Here is an 18,771-nt window from a genome sequence, read left to right as displayed (position 1 = left end):
GAAAGGTGTATTTAATGTTAAAGTCAACAGTTTCAGTTTTGTGATACTCTTATGAGTAATTCAAACCATGTTTTAAAAGGAGAAAAAAAATGACAGTGCACAAACGTATTCCACTCTATAAATTATTATTTTTTGTTACACTCGTATTTTTTGAGAAGTGTGAATTAATTGTTAACATTAAAGTGATACAAAATGTTAGCAAATCAAGTTCATGCTTCCTGAAGTGGAACTAATGTGAAAGTAGGCTTTTCCATACCGTCCTGAACTGTGACTGCACAATATTGCGAAAATATCGCAGTAAAAAGCTTTATGAGCAATTACAATTTTTTTCTCTTTATTGCTTTGTGGTACTTTTACTTATAGAGCCTAATGTTCTGCGTTTCTTTCTTCCTTATTCTTCTCTTTTTAATGATGCGGACCATCACACAATAGATATGTTCTTGTGTTTATAGATGGTGTATATTTAGGCTTTTATGTGCAGCTTTATGCAAAGAAAAATGTCAACATAACACTGAATAGGTCAATTACCCAGACAATTTAATTAAAAGGGTATCACAAGTTCACAAACTTGCAGTTTCTATTCTCACTATAGCTTATTTCTTAATAATAACTAAATTCCTATGAATTAATAAATAAATACTCAAGATCCCCAACAGCAGATTCAGTGTTAGATGGTCAGTAACAACATCAGAATCAAAACACATCTGGCATATGTGCCTCACAACTGATTCAGCGTGATTGGTTGTATGAATGTACCTTGTAACCTGGACCGAGCTGATGAATGGCAAAGATCTGAGCCGGGTTGAGAGCTTCACTGAAAACATAGATGGCTCCAAGCTGGCCACAGAAGACTCTGTTCGCGTCTGCCGTCTCTGATGAACCCAGAAAGCACTTGTCATAGCTCTGGAATAAAAGGAGAAGCAATTTAACCATAATGTATTTAATAACATCAAGGCGCAGTGTCAGGTTTTTTTTCTTAAGTCTTATACATTTTTCATTTACACTGAAAGGGCCTTAGCTATCTGGTGGATGGAGGAAAACAGGAGAACTTGTGATGGCTGTTGGTTTTTAATCTCTTCTCCACCAACTTCACTATCACCTTCTTCTATGTGTTCTTCTTCGGTCCACTCGCCTCTCAGCAGCTACATCCTTTTAATACCCCTTATCACAATGAGATCTGTCCTGCTCCGCTGTTTAAAAATGATGACATACGTTTTATCTCCAGCCTTCAAGAGAAAACACACTGATAGGATCAGTACATTTTGAGACCTGTTCCCTCACCTCTCTGGAGTTTTTTTTGATGAGCTGCACAAACCCTGTGCACAAACTAAAACACTTTGCCTCAAGGCCAGGAAATGTGTGTTCTCCACCCCTACGGTTACAGCAGCAAAAGTTGAAAACCTCCGAGGAAGGGAGCATGAAGGGTCACAGAGAGGTCAGGCTACCTGTCCCCTGCTAAATGGAAAAGTTGGAAGTTGGAGTTTGGGCGAGTTGTGCTGGAAAAGAGCCCAAGGGCAACTCTCCTGCAGCTGGCAAGCGCAGAGGGCACACCTCAAATGTTTGCCAAGATCACAACATGAGGGAAAGCTTGAAGTAAAGCCAAAGCAATACTCGATTTCAGAGCTTTATCCGAGCTTTATCGGAGGCACTTCTTTGAAAGTTAAAGATAATTAGTGTAAGGCTATTTCTTTGGCTGCTGTTCAAAGAAATCTAGTCATGCAAAAGTGTGTTCTATGATATTTAACGATATTAATTGTGTACTTACATCATTAGTGTTGACATGCCATGCCATGTCGCCGTAGGAGACCAGCTGGCCGTTGACATAGCAGCGGATCTCTGAGTTTCTCCAGCGATTATAGATATGGACGATGCTGATCATGTACCACTGAAAAGAAATAACACATGAAACAGTTTGTTTTGCAAGTGGGCTGTGAAATATCACTTAATGATATCTGGTCATCATTTAGGAGCCATTTATTCACTCTGATTTGGGTGATATATTAGAATGAACACAAGATACTAAATATTGTCTGGAAATACTAGTATTTTCCAAACTATTTTCTTTTCCATGCTCGTCTAACCTGGAAAACACATAAATAACCCCATTAGTCATTGCTCCGCATTTGCTTTTTGTCCTGGGTGCTCATTTCTGTCTTTTCAGCAGTAAAGACCCTTACTGCTGAAATCCTCATACCAAAGCATGTCTGTGACTGGGACTTGTTAAAAATGACTACAATTTGTTCAATTCTTTCAGCACGTGGGGCTAAAATTCTGCCAGGTTAATGAGGGAGCAAATGTCCATGCAAACATTACCCCCTCCCCAGTGCACACATCAACATTAACCCATGCACCAGCCTGACAAACGATGGTGACATACAAATTGATCAACTGGAACCACTGGGAACTTTGTTAGGCTGCGCCGGGAATCTGTTGGGTCAGCAAATCCTGCAGAAGGCCATCTCATCAACCGAATGTGCGCTTGTTTCCGTGCACACGCAAGGACTTTGTGTGGGTGTTTGTGTTTAGGACAGCAGCAAACTGCTGACAGCGTGGCAGAGGGGGCCTTAATTGACAGACCTTATCAAGGCTTATCAACATTCGCAGCGAGTGCAGAGAGAGATGTAAGAGGGAGAGAGAGCAGCGGAGCACTCCTGCCGCTGCCTAATTGAACAAGTGGCACAGGATTTCCAGACTGCGTGTTTCCTTACCTTACGTGGCTGGAAATCGTATTTTACACAGTGCTGGAAGCCTTTTCCTTTGGACTTCAGGGATGTCACGATGAGACAGTTTCCCACAAAATGAGCAGAGTAGCCAATTCCTTTACTCGTGCGAAAACTGTGGAGGAATCAGAGAGATTAAGTTTTGTTGTTGTTGTTGTTTTAAGTTCAATAAAAGAGAAAGTTAGGAAAAAAACAAGAAACTGAACACATTTCAAATAAAAAATGCAATAAATGTGTATGAATTTCTAGAATGTATGTATTATATGCAATGGTGTGGAAAGGTATTGCTTCCTTAAAGACTTCTGTTTTTGCTTTTGTTGTTATCTTTAGATAATCTAAATAATATATAACCAATTATGCTACGACAAAATTAGAAATAATTATTTTAATAAAAAGTTGTATAAATAACTTTATGAATTAACTCATTACACACATTGTTTGGTTTAATTTCACCAGCTACACCCACAGAATAGAACCTGCCTAGGCCAAAATATCTCAAATAAAAATAAAAACAAAACATGTGTCCCAATCTAAATAAATTTAAAAACAAATCAGAAACAAAGACACTGACAGCTATCAGACTTTAAAAGGGTTAAAAAGATTATGGAACTCCAGCAAATTACAGTGCAAGCTATAATCCACAAGTGGAGAAAACGTGAAGGGGAACTTTCCCCTAAAACGCCTAGCCTACCAAAGATACACCAAGAAAGAAATGATAAGAAACCCTCCGGTGTGACAGAATCACAACAAATTCAGCAAGCAGTAGTGGTCCAAAGAGTCTCCATTGTCAGTTATTAAAAAGTTCCCAGTATCTTGAAAGGAAGGTATTCACATAAACAAGACTAATACACAATATTACCAAAGAGAAGACGACAAACATCAAGCTAACTAACGAGGCTTTTTGCTCATCTTAGAACATTTGGATGACGCGTCTATACGAGTGCAGGTTGTAAACACGGTTTTAGCCTAAAGTGTTCCCAAACTTTCGACAGTTTTTGTCGCTTTCGGGGTTCTCCTGAGCATTCTGCGTTTCCCTTCATAGCTACAAAATTAGCACATGTGCTCCAGGCGCTAACGGAAGTGGTAGCGATGTGCAACACAAAAACCTTCCAGCTAGACCACAGTGCGCTTCATATTTAACAGCATTATTTATTACAATAAATTTAGCGAAGCTTCTAGACAGATAAATTTTCTTCAAGAAATTTTAGTAATCGAGGTATTCGAATTATTTGAGGAATCGTTTCAGCCCAGTCACCACTACTCGCGCCATGTAGGCCATTGTCATTATTTTGTACAGATCAAGCTTCAGTTTGATATTGATATTTAACAGTTTTTTTTGTATTTTTTTTAATCAAAAGTGAATCTCTTTTCTTTTAATTACAATTGATTTGTAAAAGCAAGAAAAAAATAAACCATCCAAGAACCAAAAAATACTTTGTGTACACACTACATATACCTCATGATGTACCATTATATCAAACGTTAATTAAGATTAGGACATGAAACAGAAATTAAACCTATAATCAACATGTTATACTGTAAATATACCTATCATCAGCATAAAATGCTGAAGAGCGTTTTTGATTTTGTCTGCTGGGTTTGATTTTCTGCTGTGTTTGATTTCCTCGCCGCCGTGCGAGCGAAACTGCAAAAAAAAAAAAAACAGAAAAAGAGAGAAGAGGTGATTTTTGAGCCTAAATTTTGAGCCTAAACAGATGGAAGGTGAACTTGAAAAGGAAAAATACGATCCAAAGTGGGGCATCGGGTCATAGATTGCACTCGGTGAGCAAATAGAAGCATTAATAACTTATTTGGCAGAGCATGACAAATATCAAAATAAGGGAGAAAGAGAAAAACAAATAAAGGGATAGAATACCTGGTGCAGAAGAAAGGAGGCGACCTGTTAAACAGACAGCCTTCAGGGTGATACTGGCTGGAAGGAATAAATGACGCGAAGGGGAAACTGATTGAAACTAAACTAATCCTGCACAATTCACTATTTTCACACGTGGCAAAATTAACTGTATGAAGGATGAATGAAATTACATAACAGGTAAAATTATTTTAAAACATAAAGTGATATTTAATGGGTTGAAGTTTTTGAAACTCGGCTTAGCTGTAGACAGGGTTAAATTTAAACTTAATAAAACTTGAAAATTGAGGTTTATAGCAGACTTGAACTTTATCATGAACTAATCAATGTTTTTCTCTCTTATTATCTTATCAAAGCAGGATTTCTTTTCATTTGAAACTTGGTCACCTTAAATGTCTAAAGACGGAACAGAATTGGTAAATAAATATGAGTTTGTGTTTGATTCAAAGGGTGATTATGAAACAGCTCCAGATTAAATTACGGTTCATTACATTTGTTACAAAATATTCTTGTCTCAAAGACAATTAATGATTCTAAATCTGACGAGGTAGATTTAGACGAGGTAGCACGGATCGTCAGAACACTTGATTTGTAGGCCTATTACATCACAACGCTGCGTGTATTCTTGTGATGATGCATCATAGGTTGTGATGTCACGTACTGCTTTGTTGTGTAATACGGGGGCGGGGTATATAACTCCTGTTGGTAAAATTCTGCCACCTTCCAAGACATTTCTAGAGTAGACAGTTCAATTTAATACAACAGTTATGGTTACAGTTATGGATTTTTTGAGACGAGATTTGCAATATTTAGTTAGCAACACTGCCGTCCCTGCAATCGAGGAGTACATTTATAATATTCCGGAGGAGAATTTTAATTTGTTGCACTTGAATGAGAGTCTCACAGAGAGGACCAAAGACCTTTTGGATCACCTGACAGAGGTTTTCTCTGCTTTCGTTCGAAACTTACTTGGGAACCTGAAATACGAATATGGCGATATAAAATCCGTATTTGGAAATCAGGTTTCTCAGGCCTTTGCCCAGGCCATGGGGGTCGAGGAGATCATTCAGGGAGAGTGCACTGATGTATTTAACATGCTTTTCTTAAAGCATGTTATATCTGTAGTGAAGCCTCCTATGAATGATTGGAATGAAGACCCCATCGTGGTCCTTAGGCGGAGGTTAGGGTTCAGTTTGTTGGTTCGACCTGTGATCAGTGTTGTCCAACAACTGATACCAGTAAGACATCGAATTGAAGAACTGAGGAAGTCCTTTGAGAAGGAGAGAAAGGAGACAATCCAACTTTTTGTTGAGTCGTTGATGTGTCAAGGCATCAAGAAATCAAAAACATCTTGGTGTCTTGAGGACCTGAAAGAGGCACAGGAACGCATTGTTGACAACATCTGCGTTAAAATCGAGGGCCAGCCGATCGCCATCCAGCAGAACTGGATTCCAGGCCTGACAAAAAAGGTTTTGAAAGACCTAATGAAGACCTGGGACTGTTCTGCTGGATGGACTCTGGCGTTCATGGAGCATGAGGCAGCTGACGACACAATTGCGTTGTGTCTTTTAAGCGAACTGGAAAAGCGCCAGAAAAAGACGGGCAGTTTTTTTTACAAGATTTTTTTCTGGTGCTGCTAAAATCTTCACCAGCTATTTCAATAAATGAGGGTCATACCTCTGTCGATCCTTGCTCCATGAACCCTCTCTGTGCCTCCATCAGTCCTTTCATCGAGACGCCTCTCTGTGCCTCCGTTGGTCCTGGTCCCAAGAAGCCTCCATGTGCTTCATCCCAATCTGGGCGAAAAGGTCCCTTAGCCCTCTGCTAAGGGACCTTAGTGGGACCTTAGGCTTCCAGCCTTTAGGGCTGGAAGCCTAGTGGGACTGCACTAGGCTTCCAGCTAGTGCAGTCCCAGTGAGCCACAGACTCCGTGTGTTAATACAAATTATGATTCATCGATCGGGATTTCCATTCCCAACAGTTGGTAGCAGAGGATGGTTTTGTGTTGACACATGAGCGGATATTGGATTGGCCGTTCAGGCGCAGACTTTCCGAAACAGTACACTGGTGTAGGGCCCACATGAAAGGTAAGGACACTTGTTCCTTAATATACACCATATAAAAAAGTCTTGTAAAAAGACTGCCCGTCTTTTTCTGGCGCTTTTCCAGTTCAGTACTGTTTCTCAGGTCTGTATAAATTTTAGTTATCAGCCGTTGTCTATACTGCCAACAGACTTGAACTTTATCATGGACTAATTTTTATTTGAAACTTGGTCACCTTAAATGAGGGAACAGAATTGGTAAATAAATATGAGTTTGTGTTTGATTCAAAGGGAGATTATGAAACAGCTCCAGATTAAATTACGGTTCATTACATTAATTTCAAAGTATGTTAGAAGAGGAATAATCACATTTCAGCTTTGGTTTAAAACCAGCTAGCATTTATTATGAAACTGTTCCATTTAATTTGACATGTTTTATTTTATTTTCATTGTTATTAACATTATTGTTGTTTTTATTTTTTCTAATAACAAACTAACTTACTAACTGCTGCTTTCGAAACACATGCGTGTCTTGGTAGAAAGGCACAAATTGGACATGATGAAACTTTTAAAATGGATATAATAGTAATTGATTATGTAAAAAACAAACTGATTGGACAACAACTGGCTCACAACATTTGTGTGTCTTAAATTTTGATTGAATTGATACAGAAATTCAAGTCCAACAAAACATTTGATTTTAAACTCAATGACATCTTACTGTACTGCATAATCTTTGTCTACATGTTTTGCTCCTCTGCCTAAATTGATCATTTTTTCTTTTGTTGGTTCAAAATAAACATTGACACTGCCTTTTAGGAGAGCAATCCAAATTCTGATCTGAACTCTTTAAAATAATAAAACTTTTGGCCTTTGCAGTACAGTTTCAGTTGGACATTTTAGAAATATGTACAGAAAAAGAGTCTCTGAAAAATATTTCTGATAATTGGAATTGATAAATGATAAACATAAAACATTTCTGATAAATCTTTACATTTAGAACATCTCATAGTCTACTTTCAATTCTAGACAGAAGATTTGGGAAACTTGTGACAGACCCTCTAATATTTTAGTTTGGAGAAAAGTAACAACAAATGCAAAAGTGCTTTCAAATTTTTTAATTATATCAACAGGGGGTGAAGAAGAAATAGACTCTAATTCAGTGTTTCTCAAACTTTTTTGGGCCAGCGCCCCCCCAGCCTTTATCCAGGTCCCTCACCGCCCCCACCAAAGAATTTGCAGGCTACTTTGCACTGACTATTATTTTATTATAAATAAAATAATTGATTTATAGATTAATAGTTTTACTGGACAGAAATTACCAAGAACAAATCTGGTTCTTAATGAAATCCTAATGAGTCAAATTGAAAGTGTCATGGAGTCTCAGCCTCATGACATTAACACTGACATGAAAAATAATATTGAAGAAATAAATATCCATCCATCCATCCATCCATCCATCCATCCATTTTCTTACACCCTTGTCCCTCAGTGGGGTCGGTAGGGGTGCTGGTAAGAAATAAATATATCAAATCTAATTAAAAACATAAGTTTTTAATTAGATTAAAAACTTAAAAACTTAAACATAACAGTAAAGAACTGATGTTCTTTACTGTTATGTTCTGTAAGATATTTATTCTCAGTACTAGATATGGTCTCAACAAACCCATGACATTTCAGCAATATTATTTTACCTTTTATGTGGAAATAGTGTCTGTTTATTCTTGCCATACAGTCCTCTGTATTGCTCGAAAGGTCTTGCCATACCAGTTTATTCCTCTGTATTTACTTTAGTTTCTTAGTTTATTCTTGCATTTTGTTCTTCATTCATTTCCATTTAGTTTCATTTGATTAGTATTATCCTCTCTTGGTTTATTGCTATGTCCACTTTAGTTAATTTTCTGTTGCTAAATTAATTTGATCGTTTATTGACCACCAGTAATTTTCACTCATCACCTGCTGCGCCGCCTAATCGTCATGTGTTTCACCTCATGTGCTGATTTTTCACTGTTCAGCGTCGGATTCTCTGTTTTTATGCCATAATTCACATGTAGTTCGTCGCTCCGTTTTATGTCCCGCTTCTCCTGTGTCAGAGTTTTGCGCAATGTGCGCGTCTTTTTTTTAACCCCCATAAGGTGCAGGGCCGTCATGAAACATATCGATGGGGAAAAGACAGACTGACATAAACCTTTTAAAACAACGGAAACAATTTCTGCATTCTGATTATTGAAATTTAAAAGTGCTGTGTTGTTCTATCACCCCCGTTTCATACCGGACCACTTACAGCTCCGGTGTTAACGCTATAAAATGAACGCTTTATAGCGTTCATTTTATACGCTATATAAATATTTAATATTTAAATATTTATTTAAATATTTAGATTTAAATAAAGAAATGTAAATATTTCTTTATTTAAATGGGTTCATTTTTCAGAGGGATACACAGTGAGGGTATCGTGATTTTAGCTACCAGTAGCAGGAGAACGGAGCTGCGCCAATAAGCTAACAAACACTGAATAGAAGAAGAGCTGCCATCGATACAGTTGCAGCCAAGCATGTTTTAATGTTACACAATACAGCTTTACCAAGTTGCTCAAAGTCTAAACTTGCATTGTTGTGCATTTAAGGTGTAAAGTTTACCTTCGACCAAACGCCCCCCAAAGGCATCCCAGCGCCCCCCTTTTGTAAAAATGTCCGCCAGCGCCCCCTGCCGTCCTCTGAGCGCCCCCTGGGGGGCGGTACCGCCCACGTTGAGAACTGCTAGTTTAAAGGATGAAAGTTGACAGGTATGATGTTCACGCTCCAGGTATTGATTTATATATTAAATTGCTCCACTGGATATGTCTGCTTGTAGATAAAGATGTCCAGCCGACCAAAGCACTGAGTGCAGTGATGTGTGAGAGGTTATAAATGACTAACGGTTCTAAACAGCTGGGTGAGGCGTCTAAGTAAATATTGTCTCCGTAATCAGGGACAGGTTGAAAAGTGGTAACAAAATGTTTTCTGGCATGAGCAGAAAAACAAGTTTCCAAAAAATTTAAACCAAGGCTTTTCAGATTATTTCATTTGAATTTAGAATTAGAAGAGAAAGATGCTGCAGTTGTTGCCACCAAGCCAGTTCTTAGTTAGACGGCAACTTACTTTTTAAAAAAAATCTTTATCCAATTAGTTTGATATGATATGAAACATTAAAGTGCAACAAAGCAAGAATCAGAACAAACATTTTTAAGAGGGGAAACAACTATTTAGGACCAACACCACCCACATATCTTATTTTGTAAGCCAGTGACAGACAACTGATTTTCCAAACTTTTTCTTTTTCTTGCAAGAGCACAATGGGCCGCAGATTACAATTTGTTAACGTTACTAATCCCTTTTCCCTTCATTTGACCCCCATAATATTTATCTTCCCACTCTCGTTACAGCCACGTACAGCGCAGTTTCACAGCTAAGACACATTCCTCTCCTAAAATAGGCCCAGAAGGATCACACGCGCAGCAAAGCCGGAGAGCAGATATAAATCCCTCTCGAGCGAATCCCCGGTATGCATTAGGAGCGCGTTAAAGTGCGTTATCGTGGTCGTCATGCAGCTGCATGGGCCTCTGTCAAACATGCTGCTTGAGTAGCAGCTGCATCTGGGGGAGGATGATAAGACCCGGGCCAGAACAGAGGAGGACGTCCTCCCTCTCTCACTCAGTGCTTGCCATGACAACCTGACAAACGGTTACTAAGGAAACAGGATTACATCCTAACACTTTACATGATTAGAGCTCATCTCTGCGATGGTATCCTTCCTTCAGGAGATTACCTCCTGGTTCATTTTTTCTTCAGTTTCTCGGTGGTAATGGGTCTTTGACTTTTCTGAGGAGGGTTTCGGTGAATGAGGATGCTGCTAGTTAGCATCACAGATACGACAGGAGGAGGGTAGGGGTCCAGAAAAGAAGCTCAATTAAATAAAAGGTCAAAACTAATGAAGCTTTACACTGGCTAACATCTTGCTCTTACAACACCAACAGTGAGGCGAGCGGAGTCCATAACTGCACAGCAGCCAGAAGCAATCAACAAACCGTACACTCAACACGGAGTGTCTTGACATTTAAAGTTTTGTTCCAAATCAATAATTTATTTGATTATTACCTCACTACTTATGACATACCGTTATCTCACTCAGGTGTCAGAATTTGGAGACCTTAAATCCAAGCATTCTGCTTCAGAAACACAAACTGGTTGAGCTTCATATACAGTAGAAGATCTTCTATTCATATTTCACCCTAGATTGTATTGTGAAAATTACAATAACACATCAAGAAATATACCTACCTGTCAGCTCACATGGAGCATCTGAGGGCCAAAGCTAATCTATTAACTAATGCTAATATATTTGGGAGGAGCTTTCCAGAACATTGTCAATCTTATCCAAAAATTCAGCAAAGACTCTAATTGCAGTTACTGCAAACACGCAAAATGTTCAAAGCAAAGATTTATAAGCTTTGTCTGCTAATGAACATACTGGATTAGCATAAAAAAATCACCATCACAGATTTATGTTATGTCCCTGGTCATCTGAAATGTTTGTTTCTTACTACATATATCAGCGTTGTAGGTCATTGAGTAAGTTGCTCACCAATATTATTGCACACTTTGTAACTAATGATATAGGGCTATTTTGTTCTATTCAATTCTAAAACTTTCCTTTTAGTTGGTTGCAATGATTTTTTTATTTTTTATTTTTTCTAAGTTATCACGTTGCGCAACAGTAACAAACCATTGTGGCTCAGTTTTATCCTAATCTGCCATGATTCTCGTATTGTATTTTTTGGATCCAAATAAAATCCACAACCATCAGATTTATTTCTCCGCCCCTAATTCAGCTACCTGTTAACATTTTTACAGATATATTATACTTATCATAAATACTTCACCAGGTCTCAAGGTGTATAGTGAACTGACAGGATCATGCTGATATGTTACATAAACAGCAGACAAAAACTAAATAAAACATTTATCCCACTGCAGAAATGCCTGAATGTGTTTGAAATATGTTTTATACCTACTGGCACAAAATTAGCATAAGTTCTATGCAGTGCCTTGCAAATGTTTCCATACTCCCTGAACTTTGTCTCATTTTGTGATATTGCAACCACAAACATCAACGTTACAGTGGTTTTATTTTAGAGGCCAAATTTTTTTCAACTTCTGATTCACAATTATGTACAATTTTGCTTTGGTCTATCACAGAAAACAAAAGACATGCAACAAATTAAAACGTTGTTATAAGTAGAAATATGACACAATTCAAGTTTATTCCGTGACCAAAAGTTCATGTGATGCAAGCCCAAGCAACTTAATTAAATAAAAATAAAAAGTTTAATAAGCTTCATATAAATTTAGGAAAAACATGCAAGAAACTTTATCTTTTTGACTCCTTTATGTTTGAGTATTACTATTTTTATTTTGCAATGAAATGTGTTGAGACCACATTTGTTGTAAATTGGTGCTATATAGTTAAATTGAAGCTTTTCAATTGTCTAAGATTGTCCCCAACTGTCTGAGAATTGATCTATATTTAATCATTGTCCTCCAAACTGCAGCAGAATGAAATAAAACGCACAAAGAAAGAAATGTTAGTGTTACATAATAATTGTCCTTGGTACAGTGGCTATTAAACTAGATCATTTCTGAACTAAGCCAGACAGAAATTAAAGTTGTTTGCATAAATTTTAAACAAATTTATTCGCGTTAATTAGGAAGTCATAAAGAGCTGGGTTAAGTATTAGTCACTAAAGTGTTACCAAATTATAAATGGCTTGATTAGACAACTTGTGAATCCCTGCAAAAGCGTCTCTCAGTTAAAGGTAGAAAGTCTATCAAAGATATAAAAGTATTGTTTTGGGTTTTGAGCTTGACTTGACTTTTTTCAACGATTTATTTCATGCTGTATTTCGTTGCTAAATGACAAATGAGATCAAACAAGTTTGATGTTCAAACCCGGGCTTTCTTCAGTTGTGCACTGCTAGATGACATTAGTAGTGAGATACAAAAATTGAAGAAAATGAATTAGAAGTTGCACTTAATGATCCCTACAAGTCAAAATAATCACTGCAACAGAGTTCTTTGCCTTTCTAGTCTTTTTCTGGCTCCAAGTGAAGCCAGTATCATCTTTTGTTGAAGAGCAAGAATAAACTGAACTAAAATATGTCGACTACTTTTGATGATGTGAAGAAATCAGACAATTTCTGCTTTGTGCAGCATCTTTCCCTCAGCAAACCTTCTTTCAGATTGGACACAATAACCGATCCAGCTTCTTCATTCAGCTGCAGGCTTTTTCATTATTTGAAGCTTGAATCCTCAACAACAGAGGCCAGTTAGTGCAAAAAGAGTCATCACTTAAAGCAGTTTTTTTTTCTTATGAACATAGAGTCTTGTAGAAAATCTATTATCTGTGATTGTAAAAGGACTATCACAGAAAATATAATACAAGCATATAAATGCTCTTTGGTCTTTCATTGCGAGCAAGCTCATTTGTAAATATGTTAGAAAAACAATGATGTAATACTATGAGTCTACTAAAAAAGAGGCAAAAGTAAAATTTAGATTTTTAAAACCATTCATTTTCAAAGATTTCTTTTTCTTTTTTTTTTATCAAGTAAATAAAACATTTGCTTTAGTTCCAGTCCAAGTACAGGGTGCTAAACTCACCAGTAGAGGTATGGTTTGTCTTTGTCCACATTGATGTTGTTGAGTGGATCTTGTCTGAACCAAGTGTTGATGGTAAATCCGTTTTGGTACGGCCACTTGGCAATTGGTGGCAATGCTATAGCCTGGTGGGGAATAAGCACATCAGAGTTTACATCAACTACAGGCACCTGTTAAAAGGCTGTGTCTATGAGATGTAAAAAAAAAAATAAAATAAAAACTAAACCATAATAAATAAATAAATGTAATTTTTTTCCCTTTTAATATAAAATATACCCTGAAAAAATTTATAAAGACAAAGACAAAGGCGTAAACAAAAACAAAAAAGGGGGCAAAAAATCTGGTTACATTAATAGATACAACTTTAAATGAATCCATTTTCTTTGGTACAGACCTGATATTATTGATAATGAATCAGATTAATTAATTTTGGTAGAAATATATAGAAGTATATGTATTTTTGACAGCATTTAATTGTAGTTGTCTGCAAAACTGAAGAAGGATTTCATTCTTCATCAATACACTGACGCCAACTAAAGAACGGATTAATGAGAGAGAAAAAAAATGACATTATGTAACGGTCATTTTAATAGGGTTATGTACAATTTTCACCATGCCATTAGCGTTATTATTGGATATTCATTATCTATTTTTGGTGGAATAAAACAACCGCAAACATGCTGATGTTACACATGAATACTTTTTAGCTGTGTAGTGGCAGAAAGAATTTGTATGCGTCTTACCGCTGCACTGCGTCCAGGGAAGTTGAAGAAGGTGTCGGGACCGTGCCGCTGAGGCATCTGGTTCAGCACAGACAACAGCTTGATAGCATGTCTTGGCTAAGAGAGGAGACGAGAAAGTAAGTCTTTATTACATGAAAAAAGCTGTGCATCAGAGGGACAGTACAGAAAGACTTTTAAAAAAATGTTTAAAAAAAGAGGGAAAAAAAAGAAAAACCACTCTGTGGCTTCACATCTCTACCACAACCATCCCAGATCAATAAGTCTTCAATCACCGGCTCCCTCACCCGATAACAACCCCTCAATACCATGGCGCCCCTTAATCGATCTGTCCCCAGAGAGGACTGCTGAGGGAGGAGGAATTGGAACGGACGGGGAAACAGGGGCAAAGTGGATGGGCTGACAATAGCTATTGGACAGCAGAGGTACCGTGAAATGGCTGAGGGTATGGACCACTGGTCAGACGACAGAGGTGGCTGACGGTGGCTGTGCATGAGCTTCACCAAAGGATCGATTAATGAGGAAGGAAAAAGGCATTACAGGTGGAACTCAGTAGCTTAGAATATAATTGAAAATGTACTTTTGGCAATTCAATTCAAAAATTCATGAGAATCATTTATTACACACAGTGATGTATTTAAACTGTTTAGCTGTGTTGGTTTAAACGATGATGGCTCACAGCTAATAAAAAACCCCTCTAAAAATCACTTTCAGTAACAAAAGATAAAATAACACAAGACCGATATCATGACTAGATTGTGGGAAGTTCAACTGAAGCAGAGAAGCGAAAGTCAGCGTTGTGGTTGTTTTTTGTTTTTAAGTGTTTCGAAAGTGTAGTGAAATCTATATAATATAGGTGAATATCGGTTATCAGCCATAGCAGTAATATTAATATCAGATATCGGTATCGGCTTAAATGTTGATATGAGTGCGTCCGTTCTCGATACAGTGTGATACAGAGGCAACCAGCCTGTAGCTTTACTCTTCTGTTGCCTCAGATCCCAACAACTCTCAGTAAACATCCAACATATATTACTGGTCCTTTTTCTCCTTGACCTACATAAAACACCTCTAATGCCGCCTCTAGATTAGGAATGGCTTAACACAAGGAATGCGACCTTTGCCGCCATTCCCTGTATACGTTTGTGTGTGTTGGCTTCAGCTGCAGCCCATGCCTTGTGAATCTCCCCCAACTTTTTGAATGAGTCACAGTCCTCTCAAAACTGTTGTTGTCTCTTCTCTGTGTGTTTTCTACTGCATTTTTTCCTTCTACTCAATTTTCAATATATGTGCTCGGATACGCACCTCTGTAAACCAGGAACTTATTTAGAAATTACCTTTTGTTAAGCAACAAACCTGATAAGCTTTTGATATGTTTCTGTATCAAAATTTCAAATTTATCCAATTTTATAAATAAAATTTTCTAAGATGTATTTTGGGTTTTCATTAGTTTTAAGCCAAATTCATCAAAATCAACAGAGCGAAGACACTTTAGATGCACCTCACTGAGTGTAATGAATTTACATGAGTTCAACCTTTGGATTAAAATCTGTAAAGCAAATTAAATATTTGATAATATTGTAATTCACTGGTGTGCATCTGAAGTTAGTGACTCATTCACAGATCTACTAACCTTAGATAGTAAGGAATGGAGGAAGAGGATTTTAAGTTTGTATTGAATTATGCAGGATATTTCAATATTTGTGAATGACCTGCCTTAACTCAACAAGGACAACAATTAGGTGGAATCACTAAAATAAACAAGAGGATTTTTGGAAAGAGAGGTGGGAGGGCAACCGAGATTGCTTCTACGTTTACAGGAAATCTGTAAATATACAGAGACCTAAAAGTCCTGCGCCGGCAGTTTTCACACGGACTTTCATCTCATAAAATCATCTCTAAACAGCTCAGGTTTAAAGCATCTTTTCTAAAACGGGGACACCAAGTGACTGCAAGCTGAGCTAATGAGTGAACTACAGGGAGCAGTTTGGATTACGACAACAGGAAGCCAAGCTGATCTTAAACTAATCACTTTTAGTTACCAGCACCAGGAGTAATCTCTTTAATGGGTATTTGTAGAGTAGCTCTAACTATAACAAATACGAAACAACAAGCTTATGCATTTTAAGATTAAAGACATAAAGGTGCAAGGTGCAGAAAGTTCAAAACATGGAGAATTCAAATTATTTTCAAAGCATGCAAAACTCCAGAGTGAACGAAACTTTCTGTCTTTCTGTCTGAAAAGTTTTTAATTTCTCTGCCGACTGTAAAGAGAGTTCTGTGAAAGAGATGCGATGGTTAAACAACCTGTCAAAAGGAAATAAAAAAAAAAACAAGGTGTGCCCTTGAGCAAAACCATTTAATCCAGTAAAGCTGGCTTGTGTTTAGAAACAGAAAATAGTATCTACATGTAAAGAGAGTCTGAGTATATTGAACTGCAGTGACTGTTTCACCTTCACACCTGATTGGGCCGTCACTGCTTTTTTCATCAAGCTTCTAATGCTCTAACGGCAATAACACAGTCACTTCTCCACTGCGTTGATAAAGTTAAATACAAGAGAGAGAGAGAAAAAAACATCACTGCAAAAAAAGAAAAATAAATACCTGAAACATAAACAAATTACCCATGTCTCTATGTCCACTCACATATATCACTGCTAACAGATACACACCACAAGCAAACACGTTCTATTTTATTCAAGTCTATTAGCACAATAATCCCATTAAGTGACACCCAGACTAATGACACCACAAACTCCTGCCGTATAATTAATCTCATTTGGAATAAATTTAGCTTCGACCACGATTGTAGTTGGACACAAGGCTAGTAAAATAAAAGGAAAATCTAATTTCAAGCCAAAAGAAATCAAAAAGGAAAATAAATAAAAACAAAAAGGAGATAAATTGAAGAAATAAAACATATAAAGTAGTGTTTTGACAAAGAAGTCATTAAAAAAGTCACTAGCTGAGGCCTCTGTCCTGCAGATCGCAATAATTTAGAGACTTAGTGATTTTGTTTTGGCTAATCTGCTCCATCTAATAAAACCGAGGGGATTCAATTGTGTTTACACTGTTGTCAGAGTCAATCAAGTGATTTTTCAATAAATTAACTAGTTTTAAGTTAGTAAAATCAAGTTCCCCAACACAACCAGGAGTAAATCTATTTATATGCATAAAGTCATCATTATAAGCAACATTTTTATTTAAAAAATACTGAGATTTAATCTTTGAAATGTCTTCATTTCTAGTCCTTCACCTCCCATCACCACCACAACTTTACCTGTATAGTTTATGTTGACTGACTTATTTTATTTGAAGAAGGAACTACGCTTTATCATTTCTAAGTGTCTAGAAGAATTAAGCATATAAATCTGTTCTAGGTCTAGCTGGTTAAAACCCTGAAAAGGGAAAAAAATTTGCAATTAAAAATGTTTTTTTGATGCTCGAGAGGATTTTCAGCATCTGGATTGGCACTTACATAAATTTCAGAAAACAAACAACATGACAGCTCCTTTTGGAGTCCCCAGATTTAAAAATGTTTCATATAACAAGCAGTTCAGATCTCACCAACAATTACCACACATCAGAAAACTGTTTGCAATTACAATGAACAAATAATTAAATGAAATTTACACACAATTGTTATTATTTGACAAGTTCATTTAAAAACTAGCATCTACATTTTATCAGATCGTTGACATCACTTTTACTTCTGTTAACTACACATTTCTGTATTTCTCTGTTTTAACAGGGTTGGTAAGAATGTCGTCTTAACTTGCAAGACAAACTGTCCACTGTTTGCGTGTGCATTGTGTGCTGTGATCTATCAGATCAAATCCTGCAGGGTGTCCCTATCTTAAAGTGTTTAAAGGATTTATGAGTGCAACTGCATTCAAAGTTTAGATTTGCTTTGTAGGTAAGACTGTTTAAGTGTTTTCAAAAGTCCCACATCCTGCAGCAATAATGGTCTAAATAATGCTGTAAATATGTTGGCAAAAAAAAAATAAAGAAAAGAAAAAAAACTTTCAGAGATCCTATGAAATTGTTGATTTGTGAAAAAAATAAACATTCCATGAAATATCTACAAAACGGCAAATATGCAAAGTTTTGTCCTGCAGCTACTCACCCAGATGCCATTCTCTCCTCTCAGCATACTGAAGAGCAGCTTCAGCTCCTTGACTGTGATGCTGTAACTGGCCAGGACTCCTAGCATATCCACCAGGAGGTCTGAGGAAACACACACACACACACAAACACAGAGGGTAAGATATGTTTTCTCATGAGCGTATCTGAGTCAGTATCTGGAAGGCCTTGTGCAGACTTTTCTCTGATAAAGTGTGATGAGGTCATAACACTCAGCCAGTTCACATACAGCGAGAGTTTACTCATTTATCATTCAGTGAGAGTCAAGTCAACCTACTAACAGCTACACCACTGTATAGCAAGCAGGACACATCACTGTTCGACAGCTCCGGGTCAAATCAGCCCTTCTATGTTTCAAACATATGTTTGAACCCACTCGTCAGCTTTTAAACCCCCTGCCGTTTCCATTTTCTATCCGTCTTATTTTATCATTGTGTTTCACATTTTTCATCTCGGTGGTTCTGTATGTTTCCATAAGATTCTCAGGCAATTTAATCGTAATAAAATGTTCCAAACTCGGATGTAATTTCATTTAATTCTATATAATTTTGCAAAGGT

General features: G+C 37.1%; 1 protein-coding gene across 22 annotated transcripts in view; it reads right to left on the bottom strand.

Annotated features, from left to right (window-relative positions):
- The window catches only part of nbeaa (neurobeachin a), a 108,716-nt gene that overhangs the window by 54,410 nt on the left and 35,535 nt on the right, over positions 1-18,771 (bottom strand). For all 22 annotated transcript variants that reach the window (XM_008427313.3, XM_008427311.3, XM_008427310.3 and 19 more), the window contains exons 3-8: positions 18,197-18,297; positions 14,074-14,169; positions 13,334-13,455; positions 2,709-2,835; positions 1,766-1,885; positions 757-903 (exon numbers count right to left, since the gene is read on the bottom strand). In XM_008427313.3, coding sequence (XP_008425535.2) covers positions 757-903; positions 1,766-1,885; positions 2,709-2,835; positions 13,334-13,455; positions 14,074-14,169; positions 18,197-18,297 — 713 coding nt within the window. The remainder of the gene's footprint in view (positions 1-756; positions 904-1,765; positions 1,886-2,708; positions 2,836-13,333; positions 13,456-14,073; positions 14,170-18,196; positions 18,298-18,771) is intronic.

Source organism: Poecilia reticulata, chromosome 14 (assembly GCF_904066995.2).
Source record: "Poecilia reticulata chromosome 14, P_reticulata-male-v2, whole genome shotgun sequence".
NCBI lineage: Eukaryota > Metazoa > Chordata > Actinopteri > Cyprinodontiformes > Poeciliidae > Poecilia > Poecilia reticulata.
The sequence above is the reverse complement of the archived record's forward strand: the minus strand, read 5'-3'. Positions and strand labels throughout refer to the sequence as shown.